This window comes from Pagrus pagrus (genome assembly GCF_965226575.1).
Source record: "Pagrus pagrus genome assembly, chromosome: 4".
Classification (NCBI taxonomy): Eukaryota; Metazoa; Chordata; class Actinopteri; order Spariformes; family Sparidae; genus Pagrus; species Pagrus pagrus.
Window position 1 is genome coordinate 276,991 of NC_140188.1, and position 15,510 is coordinate 292,500.

General features: G+C 46.1%; 1 protein-coding gene across 1 annotated transcript in view; it reads right to left on the reverse strand.

The window, feature by feature from the left end:
* Window positions 1–2,910: 2,910 nt before the first annotated feature.
* Window positions 2,911–15,510, reverse strand: part of mmp23bb (matrix metallopeptidase 23bb) — a 13,799-nt gene continuing 1,199 nt past the window's right edge. The window contains exons 2-8 of the mRNA XM_084351362.1: window positions 11,827–11,921; window positions 9,975–10,114; window positions 9,713–9,880; window positions 8,084–8,248; window positions 7,839–7,949; window positions 7,544–7,670; window positions 2,911–4,810 (exon numbers count right to left, since the gene is read on the reverse strand). Of these exons, the coding sequence (XP_084207488.1) occupies window positions 4,618–4,810; window positions 7,544–7,670; window positions 7,839–7,949; window positions 8,084–8,248; window positions 9,713–9,880; window positions 9,975–10,114; window positions 11,827–11,921 (999 nt within the window). The 3' untranslated portion in view covers window positions 2,911–4,617. The remainder of the gene's footprint in view (window positions 4,811–7,543; window positions 7,671–7,838; window positions 7,950–8,083; window positions 8,249–9,712; window positions 9,881–9,974; window positions 10,115–11,826; window positions 11,922–15,510) is intronic.

The following is a 15,510-nucleotide window of genomic DNA, read 5'->3' on the forward strand; positions in this document are numbered from 1 at the left end:
CACCACCTTCACCTGACGACACCATCACCTGACACCACCTTCATCTGAGGACACCATCAACTGGCAACACCACCTTCACCTGACTACACCATCAACTGACAACACCAACTTCACCTGACGACCCCATCACCTGACACCACCATCACCTGACACCACCTTCATCTGACGACACCATCACCTGACACCACCTTCATCTGACAACACCACCTTCACCTGACGACACCATCACCTGACACCACCTTCATCTGAGGACACCATCAACTGACGACACCACCTTCATCTGACGACACCACCTTCACCTGACACCACCTTCATCTGACGACATCATCACCTGACACCACCTTCATCTGACGACACCACCTTCACCTGACGACACCATCACCTGACACCACCTTCATCTGACGACACCATCAACTGACAACACCACCTTCACCTGACGACACCACCTTCATCTGACGACACCATCACCTGACACCACCTTCATCTGACGACACCACCTTCACCTGACGACACCATCACCTGACACCACCTTCATCTGACGACACCATCACCTGACAGCACCTTCATCTGACGACACCACCTTCACCTGACGACACCATCACCTGACACCACCTTCATCTGAGGACACCATCAACTGGCAACACCACCTTCACCTGACTACACCATCAACTGACAACACCAACTTCACCTGACGACCCCATCACCTGACACCACCATCACCTGACACCACCTTCATCTGACGACACCATCACCTGACACCACCTTCATCTGACGACACCACCTTCACCTGACGACACCATCACCTGACACCACCTTCATCTGAGGACACCATCAACTGACGACACCACCTTCATCTGACGACACCACCTTCACCTGACACCACCATCACCTGACACCACCTTCACCTGACGACACCATCACCTGACACCACCTTCACCTGAGGACACCATCAACTGGCAACACCACCTTCACCTGACTACACCATCAACTGACAACACCAACTTCACCTGACGACCCCATCACCTGACACCACCATCACCTGACACCACCTTCATCTGACGACACCATCACCTGACACCACCTTCATCTGACAACACCACCTTCACCTGACGACACCATCACCTGACACCACCTTCATCTGAGGACACCATCAACTGACGACACCACCTTCATCTGACGACACCACCTTCACCTGACACCACCTTCATCTGACGACATCATCACCTGACACCACCTTCATCTGACGACACCACCTTCACCTGACGACACCATCACCTGACACCACCTTCATCTGACGACACCATCAACTGACAACACCACCTTCACCTGACGACACCACCTTCATCTGACGACACCATCACCTGACACCACCTTCATCTGACGACACCACCGTCACCTGACGACACCATCACCTGACACCACCTTCATCTGACGACACCATCACCTGACGACACCATCACCTGACACCACCTTCATCTGACGACACCATCACCTGACACCACCTTCATCTGACGACACCACCTTCACCTGACGACACCATCACCTGACACCACCTTCATCTGAGGACACCATCAACTGGCAACACCACCTTCACCTGACTACACCATCAACTGACAACACCACCTTCACCTGACGACCCCATCACCTGACACCACCATCACCTGACACCACCTTCATCTGACGACACCACCTTCACCTGACGACACCATCACCTGACACCACCTTCATCTGACGACACCATCAACTGACAACACCACCTTCACCTGACGACACCACCTTCACCTGACGACACCATCACCTGACACCACCTTCATCTGAGGACACCATCAACTGGCAACACCACCTTCACCTGACTACACCATCAACTGACAACACCACCTTCACCTGACGACCCCATCACCTGACACCACCATCACCTGACACCACCTTCATCTGACGACACCACCTTCACCTGACGACACCATCACCTGACACCACCTTCATCTGACGACACCATCAACTGACAACACCACCTTCACCTGACGACACCACCTTCATCTGACGACACCATCACCTGACACCACCTTCATCTGACGACACCACCTTCACCTGACGACACCATCACCTGACACCACCTTCATCTGACGACACCATCAACTGACAACACCACCTTCACCTGACGACACCACCTTCATCTGACGACACCATCACCTGACACCACCTTCATCTAAAGTCATGAACACTCGTCTATAACATGTTTTTCTTGTATGTGAGGAGAACTCATAGTTTCAGGACGAGAAACAGATGAAGGTTGAATCCTGATGAACTGTGATGTCGCTGTTATCTGGAGCTAATGAAGCAGGTTTGTTGTCTGTGTGGACGGAGACGGTTTGACCCACATCACTGAGGCAGACAGACGGAAAACAGCAGATGTGGGTCAGCGAGGGTTAAAACCAGACGAGTCTTTGTTCTCAGGCTTTTGTTTCCTTCTGTGTTCGTCTGGAAGAAAATCTGATAAACATCAGAGTTTAATACATCATGTCTGATAAACAGCGCAGTTTCCTGCTGTGATGATCTAAATTGTAAATCTTAGGCAGAAAATATGATCCTGTCATTTAAAAAAAATATTATTGTTTTTTATATAAAATATTATCATAATTATTTTGTTCTTAGTTCAATAATTTATTATGTCTACTAAATGTTTGTTTACAATTTATAATTGAGTAAATGTAAATAAACAGAGTTATTATTTAACATGAATTGTTTACAACAGATGGACACATGTTCATAAGTAGAGTTCAAACAGCTGCCGGGCGTCAGAAGATTTCCAGTTTTTATTTGTATGTAAACTCAAAGTTAAAGATATCAGGGTAAAAATACAGCAATGCATTGTGGGCGAAACAAGCAAAATATTGGACAAGATGGTGGTTTTGTTAAAAGTTTCCAGACAGTCTGTGCACATGTTGAAAACATGGTTGTAGTTATAGAGCAGGTCTGTTCACTGACCTCCACCTCTCTAACATTAGGCTGCAGGATCGTCCAATCAGACTCTGAGCTGGAGAAGAAAACAGAATGAAATGATTAAACTTCTGATAATTCTCAGATGTGTCTGACCAACAGGTCACTGTGTTCACACGATGAAACATCAGACACTCAGCTCAGACTGTTTTCTACATCGAACTCTGCTGATGAAATGAGACAAATGAAGGTCAGTTGGTCTCAAAATAAATCCTGCTCTCAGATTATAACATCATGTCACATAAATCAGTCCTCACATGTAAACAGAAGGTCACAGAGTCAATCACAGAACACCTGCGAACAGATTCTGATCGGTCCGTTACAAGTCTGGATTTTTAAGAAGAAGTTTCTATTCCAAGATGGCTCCTCATTCAGTCCAATGAGAGCTGCTCAAGACGTCTGTGTTGTTGAGCAGTATAGTCCTCTGACTTCCTCCTCTGACTTCCTGCTGGATCAACGGCATGGAAATATTTGTTTTACATTTGTTAACTGTCATCAGTTCTGACGATACAGGACGTGACGCTTGGAAAATATTATTTATTGTTTTACAGTCGTCACATGACCTGCAGTACCAACGGTGGCCACTAGTCCACACTCAGCTGACAGGCAGGAAAACAAACCAGTTAAAGGTGAAAGGTCACAGGAGAGGTTACATCATTGTCTTTGCTAATCATCTTTTTTGTTACTCTAATTACAGTCAGCTAATAAGCAGGTAATATATCAGCTCTACAGGCTACAATAAACACAGCTAAACTCATTTTTCATCATTTCTGTTGTTTGTTCTGTTGGTGTATTAAACCAAAACATGTTGATGTTCATTTCATTTTGATACAGTTTGTTGTGAACAGAAATAAATCAATCAAAATGGCTTCCTGGATACATTGATTAACTCAATCACATATCATCAAGAGAAACTGTATTAATGTTGGACTCGTCGATTACAGATTACATACACACGACTTCATTCCTTCAGTAATATGAGTTCATGACATTCTGCAGCAATCTGATCAGGACGGTTACAACAACATCACGTCTGCAGATTACAGACACGTGATTTTCTACCAAGAAATTACAGCTACAAAACATCCTATTGTCTGACAGCCTGGATTATGGGTACACCACGTCCTACAGGATTACGGGTACACAAGGTCCTAGAGGATTACGGGTACACGGCATCCTACAGAATTAGGGGCACATAATATCCCATCAGAAATCCTGCTGAGATGAGTACAGGTACATAACACACTGCGGGGAGAATTACTTTATTCCCTGCAGAGTTTTATAACCTGATGTCCTGAAGGGTACATGACATCCTGCCAGGAGGATTACGATGAAAAGAGGTCATGTTGTTACCACAGAGCTGCCATGAGTTTTCAATCAAGTCCCAGAGCTTCTGAACCATTTCAAAGTTTGATTTATTACAGCGACAGTTGACTGATGTCCAGTTTATGAGCTTGTGGAGAACGAACCATCAGAAACACCTTTAGGTCTAAACATGTTCAGAACCGCTTCCTCTGAGATCAAACAATCTTCTGCATCTCCACGGATCAGTTGAGTGTTGTTGAGAAGTTCTGTCAGAACCATCAGTATATGTATTGTCCTCCATCCCTGTCAACATCCTCAGCTGTTGGATGGCTCCTCTGGTTTAAGTCGGATGGCCCAGGAGTTGGCGGATACAAGGTCTCCCCGTCGATGGATGCGGCAGGTATAAACGCCCTCGTTGAACTCGTTGGCAACGATGCGTAGATCTCGGTCCTTCATGACGATGTAGCCAGGGATGGAGGTCAGGATCTGCTCGCCATCTTTGTACCAGCTGGACAAAAACAGCATGAAGACAGATTAAGATGTTTTATCTGGTTTAGATTGTTGGTCAGTTTCTAGGGTTGGGCAATGTCTGCTGAATGAGCATACAGTGCCTTTTTACCTATTTGTTACATTACAGCCTTTAGTTCAATGTTTTTTTAATCTGAATGTTATGTGATGGATCAGAACACAATAGTCTAAGTTGATGAAGTGAAATGAGAAAAATATATACATAAAACTATTTTTTAGAAATAAAAAACAGAAAATTGGCATGTGCATATGTATTCACCCCCAGACGCGCAGCTTGTGAACAGGCAACTGCTTTGGGCCCCGAGTTGCCAGGGGGCCCCCGAGACTCGGGGCCCGAGGGCTGTTTTATGAATGTTTCAAAAAATATATTCGACGCATGCCATTACCTTCAGAAGTCACATAATTAGTGAAATGATGTCCACCTGTGTGCAATCTAAGTGTCACATGATCTGTCAGTACATATACACACCTTTTTTGAAAGGCCCCAGAGGCTGCAACACCTAAGCAAGAGGCACCACTAACCAAACACTGCCATGAAGACCAAACAAGTAAGGGACAATGTTGTTGAGAAGTACAAGTCAGGGTTAGGTTATAAAAAAATATCCAAATTTTTGATGATCCCCAGAAGCACCATCAAATCTATCATAACCAAATGGAAAGAACATGGCACAACAGCAAACCTGCCAAGAGACGGCCGCCCACCAAAACTCAGGGACGGGGCAAGGAGGGCATTAATCAGAGAGGCAGCACAGAGACCTAAGGTAACCCTGGAGGTTCACAGCAGAGACTGGAGTATCTGTACATAGGGCGACAATAAGCCGTACACTCCATAGAGTTGGGCTTTATGGCAGAGTGGCCAGAAGAAAGCCATTACTTTCAGCAAAAAACAAAATGGCATGTTTTGAGTTTTTGTGAAAAGGCATGTGGGAGACTCCAAAAATGTATGGAGGAAAGTGCTGATGAGACTAAAATTGAACTTTTCGGCCATCAAAGAATGTCTGGCGCAAATCCAACACATCACATCACCCAAAGAACACCATCCCCACAGTGAATATGGTGGTGGCAGCATCATGCTGAGGGGGTGTTTTTCAGCAGCTGGGACTAGGAAACTGGTCAGAGTTGAGGGATGGATGGTGCTAAATACAGGGATATTCTTGAGCAAACCCTGTACCACTCTGTGCGTGATTTGAGGCGAGGACGGAGGTTCACCTTCCAGCAGGACAATGACCCCAAACACACTGCTAAATCAACACTTGAGTGGTTTAAGGGGAAACATGTAAATGTGTTGGAATGGCCTAGTCAAAGCCCAGACCTCAATCCAATAGAAAATCTGTGGTCAGACTTAAAGATTGCTGTTCACAAGCGCAAACCATCCAACTTGAAGGAGCTGGAGCAGTTTTGCAAGGAGGAATGTGCAAAAATCCCAGTGGTAAGATGTGGCAAGCTCATAGAGACTTATCCAAAGCAACTTGGAGCTGTGATTGCCGCAAAAGGTGGCTCCACAAAGTATTGACTTTAGGGGGGTGAATAGTTACACACATTGACTTTATCTGTTATTTTGTCCTGTTTGTTGTTTGCTTCACAATAAAAAAATTAAAAAAAACGTCTTCAAAGTTGTCGGCATGTTCTGTAAATTAAATAATGGAAATCCTCAATCAATCCATGTTAATTCCAAGTTGTGAGTCAACAAAACACGAAAAAAGCTAAGGGGGGTGAATACTTTTGCAAGGCACTGTATGATTATGTCTACAGTGAAACATCGTGATGGACGATGACATCGTTGTTTATGAATTTGAGGCAGCATGTCTCCTCAGTGTTGTTGTAAGGCAGCACTTACATATTAGCTCACCACTGTAGCCACCGCTGTTTCCCACCACTGCTCTGACATGAATCTCCAACTGTCTCAACCTGCAGAGGAAACTATCTCCTGGTATCACCAACATAAATCCCCGTGCCAGGTTTAAAACTGTTCTCGTCTCTGCACCACATGTCTGTAACTTAGCTTTGTTCAGCCTCATATGCATAAAACAACATTGGCCAAATAGCTGAGGAAGCTAAGCCAAGAAAACTGTGTATAAAAACGGCACGATTGAGAGAAACAGCAGCCCGCAGGATGCAGGAACCACTGTTGCCACAAATGTAACAGAGTGTCCTGGGTTCACCTAACAGAGCTGGTTTAATAAGAAAATAATAAACAGGACGTAATGTTAGTGCACTGAGCAGCAACATACTTCTTTTCATTTCCTCTCCACACATATCACAACCAACAAGAACTCTGAGGTGACACCGCTCTTTATTGTGCTCTCTGGTGGGGAGTCTGTTAATCACAGTGTTATGATGGTCAGGGATCAGTAGTCGATGGCTGTCAGTCATTGACGAACGACGATTGGCCCAACCTTAATTTCTACAGGCCTTTATTTGGGACCAGACTTTTTTTGAAAGCTTTCAGCTGCGTGTCATGGCCTTCCTCTGCGGATGGAGTATCTTCCCTTTATATGACAAATGGCAGTTATTCCTTTGGCCTGCTCAGGTCACTTCCTTGACAACTGGTCAGGAAGGCCATGAGAGGAAGTAGAAAGCTCTGGAAACAAGTTAGTTTGATATTGTGTTGAGAATTTGATCAAGACTGAACCTTCAGTTGTTTGTTTCACCTCATTTATATTTTTGTTTCATTTTATAATGATTAAACAGGGTGAAGTATTGATTGGCGGACCTGACTTTGGGCGGTGAGCGAGGGTTTTTGGTTCCACAGCGGAAACCCACCACCTTCCCCCGGGGAACCATCTTGATCTTGACGTTGGCCGGTGGTGGTGTCGGCGTTGTAACTGCTTCCAAAGGCTCTGAGGACAGAAATGAGAGAAATGTCATCCAAGAGACAGTTAGACAAACGGACGTAGCTCAGAAAGAGAGTTAAGTTTCTGTCTGAACTTCCGGAGAGAGACCATCAGAGAATCAACTGTGTTTAGGTTCTGACTCGTGACAGGATGACAGTTATGATGTCATCTCACCGTAGCAGAGGTCACAGCGCTGAGGACAGTTCTTCTTCATGAAGGTCTTCCTCCGCTCACAGAAGCCGAGTCGAGCCCACGGGTCACACACTCGCTTCTTATCCACACAGCCTGCAAACACACGGACGGTCACACATCAGAGCTGGAAAAAACAGTCACCAACATCACCATGAAGACGGGACTACCAGTAGGTGCTGTGAGCAGCTGTGAGATAACACGACTGTCAGAACTGACAACTGACTGACCGTAGAGTCTCTGGATGCCCCACACGTCATCCTGGGCGATGTTCCTCTGTCCCGTGTACGTGGCGTTGGGATGCATCAGAGCCTGAGGGTCTCTGGAGTGCCACAGACCGAGAGCGTGACCAATCTCGTGAGCCGCCACCTGGACCAGGTCGTTCAGCCACACACCTGCAGGGTCACATGATCACACCTGATCATACCTGATCGCACCTGACTGCACATGATCACACCTGACCACACCTGTACCTCTGACTGCTACATTACATATCAGCTCATAATACTATTAACGCATGAAACAATACACTCCTGCTGTTTGTAGTACTGTAATTCTGTAGTAGTACTGTAGTTCTGTAGTAATACTGTAGTTCTGTAGTTCTGTAGTACTGTAGTCAGGGCCGGCCCGTGCATATCTGCCGCTCTAGGCGAAAAACAATTATCCCGCCCCTAAGCCTACATCTGCAACGTACTGGTCCATACCAGCAACAACACACAAACTGCAATGTGTCACACACAAAGCAAAAACCACCAACAACACACAAACGCTAATACGTTATACACATAACGCAAAAAGTCTAGTGCAACGCTAGTGTGTTTAAAGTGTCAACAATAAAATATGTATTACGCAACTTGCGGGCATTTTGCGGATCCATATACAAATAACGCACCAACCACAGGTTAACTCCAATAATCTGGTTCCAAATTATTTACAGCAATCATGACAGCACATATATATTTTCCAAATAATACAATTTCAGCTACTCAAACTAAATAATAACAGTGTAAACCTCTCCAACACACCACTTTCTCATATGCATCAAACACAGACACATAAGATGTGCGCAAGCACGTATAATCAGCACCTTAAAAGGCTAAAGAGTAAATAAAGCTCACCTTTCAGAAGTGTACACTTGGCAATATCCTGACTTTCTCGTTGGCTTGGTGGTAGATTTGAAGGCAGGCTGCCGTCTGCTGTTGTGGCGCCGCTAACATTAGCACCTGCTGTTTCTTATAGAGAAATGCCGGTAGTTGTCTTGGCAATCTCTTGACATGGTGATGGACATGATGACAGATTTGAAGGCATAGTACCTGCTCTGGTGCTAACATTTGCACCTGCTTCCTCTTGTGGAGCAACGGCGGGAGTTGTGCTAACGTTAGAGGTCTTTGGTGATGCACTTGAAGGCTCGTCATCCTCACTAACACTCCCGGGATCAATGTACTTTTACAACGAATCCCTCTGTTTTTGGAGAGCTTGCTCCTTCAATAATATCTTCTTTTTATATTCGGAACCAGATAATTTTGGTTGTTTAGACATCATTACCCTTCTCACATTGCATTTTTTTCAGAAATACAATCAAAATTGTTGTCAGTAGGCGGCAGCTACGATTGGCTCGTAAGAGCTGATTTGTGTGAGTGAGGCGGCTACAGGTTTAGCATGGTTGACACATGTCTCAGCAAATCATACAGAACACGTAGTCTAGTGAGCTTGCAGTTAGTTGATTTTGCTCATGAGTTGGCCCCGGTTGGCCCGCATTTCGCCTCCCTTGCCAGAGTGCGGCTCTAGGCAATCGCCTAGTTCGCCTTTATGGACGAGCCGGCCCTGACTGTAGTACTGTAGTCCCTCAGTACAGTTACCTTGTTTCCAGCTGAACCGGGACTTCCCAAGGATCCAGAACTCGTGGTTGTCAAAGTGGATTTCTCCTCGTGGCGGCAGGAAGGCGTGAGCCAGCTCACCGTTCAGCCCATCGAAACACGGGTGGAGAGGAGACCACCAGCAGTCAGTGTGGTTAAAGGTGTAGAAGCCTAACACACACACACACACACACACACACAGTATTTAATTTGTCATCCTCTTTGTGTTTCTTTGTTTCTCTGTGCTAACTGAAGCTCCGCCTACCAATAGTGATGTCAGCGGTGGTGTTGCCGTTGGTGACCTCAGTGAAGCTGAGAGGAGACACGTCGCTCCACTTAGTGAAGGCGATGCTGATGGCCTTCCTCGTGTCTTCCACGTTCAGAGTGTTAGGAAACTTTATGATCCTGAGACACAGACAGGCAGAGAGACAGACAGGTAGAGAGACAGACAGGCAGAGAGACAGACAGGTAGAGAGACAGACAGGCAGAGAGACAGACAAGTAGCGAGACAGACAGGCAGAGAGACAGACAGGTAGAGAGACAGACAGGTAGAGAGACAGACAGGCAGAGAGACAGGCAGAGAGACAGACAGGCAGAGAGACAGGCAGAGAGACAGACAGGCAGAGAGACAGACAGGTAGAGAGACAGACAGGCAGAGAGACAGACAAGTAGCGAGACAGTCCCGTGACCTCTACCTGTATGTCCCGTGACCTCTGACCTCTACCTGTATGTCCCGTGACCTCTGACCTGTATGTCCCGTGACCTCTGACCTCTACCTGTATGTCCCATGACCTCTGACCTCTACCTGTATGTCCCTTGACCTCTGACCTCCACTTGTGTGTCCCATGACCTCTGACCTGTATGTCCCGTGACCTCTGACCTCTACCTGCGTGTCCCGTGACCTCTACCTGTATGTTCAGTGACCTCTGACCTCTACCTGTATGTCCTGGGACCTCTGACCTCTACCTGCGTGTCCCGTGACCTCTACCTGTATGTTCAGTGACCTCTGACCTCTACCTGTATGTCCCATGACCTCTGACCTCTACCTGTGTGTCCCGTGACCTCTGACCTGTATGTCCCGTGACCTCTGACCTCTACCTGTGTCCCGTGACCTCTACCTGTATGTCCCTTGACCTCTGACCTCTACTTGTGTCCCGTGACCGCTGACCTGTATGTCCCGTGACCTCTGACCTCTACCTGCGTGTCCCGTGACCTCTACCTGTATGTTCAGTGACCTCTACCTGTATGTCCCTTGACCTCTGACCTCTACTTGTGTCCCGTGACCTCTGACCTCCACTTGTGTGTCCCATGACCTCTGACCTGTATGTCCCGTGACCTCTGACCTCTACCTGCGTGTCCCGTGACCTCTACCTGTATGTTCAGTGACCTCTGACCTCTACCTGTATGTCCTGGGACCTCTGACCTCTACCTGCGTGTCCCGTGACCTCTACCTGTATGTTCAGTGACCTCTGACCTCTACCTGTATGTCCCATGACCTCTGACCTCTACCTGTGTGTCCCGTGACCTCTGACCTGTATGTCCCGTGACCTCTGACCTCTACCTGTGTGTCCCGTGACCTCTACCTGTATGTTCAGTGACCTCTGACCTCTACCTGTATGTCCCATGACCTCTGACCTCTACCTGTGTGTCCCGTGACCTCTGACCTGTATGTCCCGTGACCTCTGACCTCTACCTGTGTGTCCCGTGACCTCTACCTGTATGTCCCTTGACCTCTGACCTCTACCTGTGTCCCGTGACCGCTGACCTGTATGTCCCGTGACCTCTGACCTCTACCTGCGTGTCCCGTGACCTCTACCTGTATGTTCAGTGACCTCTACCTGTATGTCCCTTGACCTCTGACCTCTACTTGTGTCCCGTGACCTCTGACCTGTATGTCCCGTGACCTCTGACCTCTACCTGCGTGTCCCGTGACCTCTACCTGTATGTTCAGTGACATCTACCTGTATGTCCCGTGACCTCTGACCTGTATGTCCAGTGACCTCTGACCTCTACCTGTGTGTCCCGTGACCTCTGACCTGTATGTCCAGTGACCTCTGACCTCTACCTGTGTGTCCCGTGACCTCTGACCTGTATGTCCCGTGACCTCTGACCTATACCTGTATGTGAGATTGTGGTGCGTCCACTTGTGTCCGACGGGGTTGATGGCGTAGCGTTTGTGTCTGGTCTCCGTCACTCTGCTGCTGCCAGCAGTCTGAAAAACCCACAAACCAGAATCTTTAGCCAATCAGCAGGTTCACGGTTGATGATGACATCACTTCCTCTCGATGATGTCATTGACTCTGAATGAAAGTATATCAGAAAATCTCTCTGAACGACTCCCAGGGTGCATTTCACCAACAGATATCCAATCAGGTTTTCACTGTAAGTAACCATGGCGACGTGTTTGTTATTCACAGTCACTCTTATCCACACCACTGACGTGCTGAGGCTCATGGGGAATGTAGTATTGAGTCTCAATGAAGCGAAGAAAAAGCACATTTATCGGTGAAAACATCGAGCTTCAGATAAGTCTGATCAATGAGTCTGATCGATGAGTCTGATTGGCTGACAGCAGATTAGCTGACTCAACAGTAAACTTCAAAGTTTCCACATGAACAAAGTTTGAGACGTGGCACAAAAAGTCTGATTGACTACAGATGTGAAACACTTCCTCTCCTTTCTTTCTTTCTTTCTCTCTTTCCTGTGTTGCCCCTTTGATCCCTCCTCCTCCTCCCCCTCCTCCTCCTCCTGCTCCTCCTCCTCCTCCCCCTCCTCCTGCTCCTCCTCCTCCTCCCCTCCTCTTCCTCCTTCCCCTCCTCCTCCTCCTCCTCCTGCTCCTCCCCCTCCTCCTCCTCCTGCTCCTCCTCCTCCTCCCCTCCTCTTCCTCCTTCCCCTCCTCCTCCTCCTGCTCCTCCTCCTCCCCCTCCTCCTCCTCCTGCTCCTCCTCCCCCTCCCCCTCCTCTTCCTCCTTCCCCTCCTCCTCCTCCTGCTCCTCCTCCTCCTCCTCGTCGTCCTCCTCCCCCTCTCAGTTATCTGTCACACACATGTGAACCTTCTCTGTTCCTCCAGTCCGTCTGAACTGAACCTCAGCTGGGCTCACTTCACTTCCTGTACTGACTGTAAACATCGGCTGTGTCTCAATTCAGGGTCTGCAGCCTTCGAAGGGCGCATTTGAAGGCCAGTTACGTCACAATGCCACGCGAAGGCTGTCCCAATTCGAAGGCTCCTTCAAATGCACCCCACAACGGTGGACGAGGCTTTCAAAGACCTGTCCGAAGGACTCGCCTTCGAGGGCCGCAAAGGCCGCATCCTTCGAAGAAAGCAGACCCTGAATTGAGACACAGCCATCATCATCAACAACAGACCGCCAAAATAAAAGCCAGGTTGTCCGGTGCTGAAACTGTTTGAGTTGTTTAAAGTTAAATCTGGCAACAAGTTGTTTGTCGTCTCAGTGACACCAGACTGTTTCAGACGATTTGTTTCAGGCTGTTTCAAACTGGTTGTTTCAGACTGTTTCAAACTGTTTCAGACTGTTTGTTTCAGGCTGTTTCAGACTGTTTGTTTCAGGCTGTTTCAGACTGTTTGTCTCAGGCTGTTCCAGACTGTTACAGACTGTTTGTTCCAGAAAGTTTCAGGCTGTTTCAGACTGTTTCAGACTGTTTCAGGCTGTTTGTTTCAAACTGTTTTAGACTGTTTGTTTCCGGCTGTTTCAGACTGTTTGTTTCAGACTGTTTCAGGCTGTTTGTTTCAAACTGTTTGTTTCCGGCTGTTTCTGACTGTTTGTTTCAAATTGTTTCAGACTGTTTCAGATGATTTGTTTCAGGCTGTTTCAAACTGGTTGTTTCAGACTGTTTCAAACTGTTTCAGACTGTTTGTTTCAGGCTGTTTCAGACTGTTTGTCTCAGGCTGTTCCAGACTGTTACAGACTGTTTCAGGCTGTTTGTTTCTGACTGTTTGTTTCAGACTGTTTCAGACTGTTTCAGACTGTTTGTTTCAAACTGTTTTAGACTGTTTGTTTCCGGCTGTTTCAGACTGTTTGTTTCAGACTGTTTCAGGCTGTTTGTTTCAAACTGTTTGTTTCCGGCTGTTTCTGACTGTTTGTTTCAAATTGTTTCAGACTGTTTCAAACTGTTTCAGACTGTTTGTTTCAGACTGTTTCAAACTGTTTCAGACTGTTTCAAACTGTTTGTTTCAGACTGTTTCAGACTGTTTCAGACTGTTTCCAGCTGTTTGTTTCAGAATGTTTCAAACTGTTTCAGACTGTTTCCAGCTGTTTCAGACTGTTTCAGACTGTTCCTGACTGTTTGTTTCAGACTGTTTCAGACTGTTTGTTTCAGACTGTTTGTTTCAGACTGTTTCTGACTGTTTGTTTCAGACTGTTTCAGACTGATTGTTTCTGACTGTTTCAGACTGTTTGTTTCAGACTGTTTGTTTCAGACTGTTTCAGACTGTTTGTTTCAGACTGTTTGTTCCAGGCTGTTTCAGACTGTTTGTTTCAGACTGTTTCAGACTGTTTGTTTCAGACTGTTTGTTTCAGACTGTTTCTGACTGTTTGTCTCAGACTGTTTCAGACTGATTGTTTCTGACTGTTTCAGACTGTTTGTTTCAGACTGTTTGTCTCAGACTGTTTCTGACTGTTTGTTTCAGACTGTTTCAGACTGTTTGTTTCAGACTGTTTCTGACTGTTTGTTTCAGACTGTTTGTTTCAGACTGTTTCTGACTGTTTGTTTCAGACTGTTTGTTTCTGACTGTTTCAGACTGTTTCAGACTGTTTGTTTCAGACTGTTTGTTTCAGACTGTTTCAGACTGTTTGTTTCAGACTGTTTCTGACTGTTTGTTTCAGACTGTTTGTTTCAGACTGTTTCTGACTGTTTGTTTCAGACTGTTTGTTCCAGGCTGTTTCAGACTGTTTGTTTCAGACTGTTTCTGACTGTTTGTTTCAGACTGTTTCTGACTGTTTCAGACTGTTTCTGACTGTTTCTGACTGTTTGTTTCCGGCTGTTTGTTTCAGACTGTTTCAGACTGTTTGTTTCAGACTATTTGCTTCAGACTGTTTCAGACTGTTTGTTTCAGACTGTTTCTGACTGTTTGTTTCAGACTGTTTGTTTCAGACTGTTTCTGACTGTTTGTTTCAGACTGTTTGTTTCAGACTGTTTCAGACTGTTTGTTTCAGACTGTTTCTGACTGTTTGTTTCAGACTGTTTGTTTCAGACTGTTTCTGACTGTTTGTTTCAGACTGTTTGTTCCAGGCTGTTTCAGACTGTTTGTTTCAGACTGTTTCAGACTGTTTGTTTCAGACTGTTTCTGACTGTTTGTTTCAGACTGTTTCTGACTGTTTGTTTCCGGCTGTTTGTTTCAGACTGTTTCAGACTGTTTGTTTCAGACTATTTGCTTCAGACTGTTTCAGACTGTTTGTTTCAGACTGTTTCTGACTGTTTGTTTCAGACTGTTTGTTTCAGACTGTTTCTGACTGTTTGTTTCAGACTGTTTGTTTCTGACTGTTTCAGACTGTTTCTGACTGTTTGTTTCAGACTGTTTGTTCCAGGCTGTTTGTTTCAGACTGTTTCAGACTGTTTGTTTCAGACTGTTTCTGACTGTTTCAGACTGTTTCTGACTGTTTGTTTCTGACTGTTTGTTTCCGGCTGTTTGTTTCAGACTGTTTCAGACTGTTTGTTTCAGACTGTTTCAGACTGTTTGTTTCTGACTGTTTGTTTCCGGCTGTTTGTTTCAGACTGTTTGTTTCAGGCTGTTTAAATGTTTCATGTTAAGTGACACACACAGGCTGAAAGTAACTGATTACA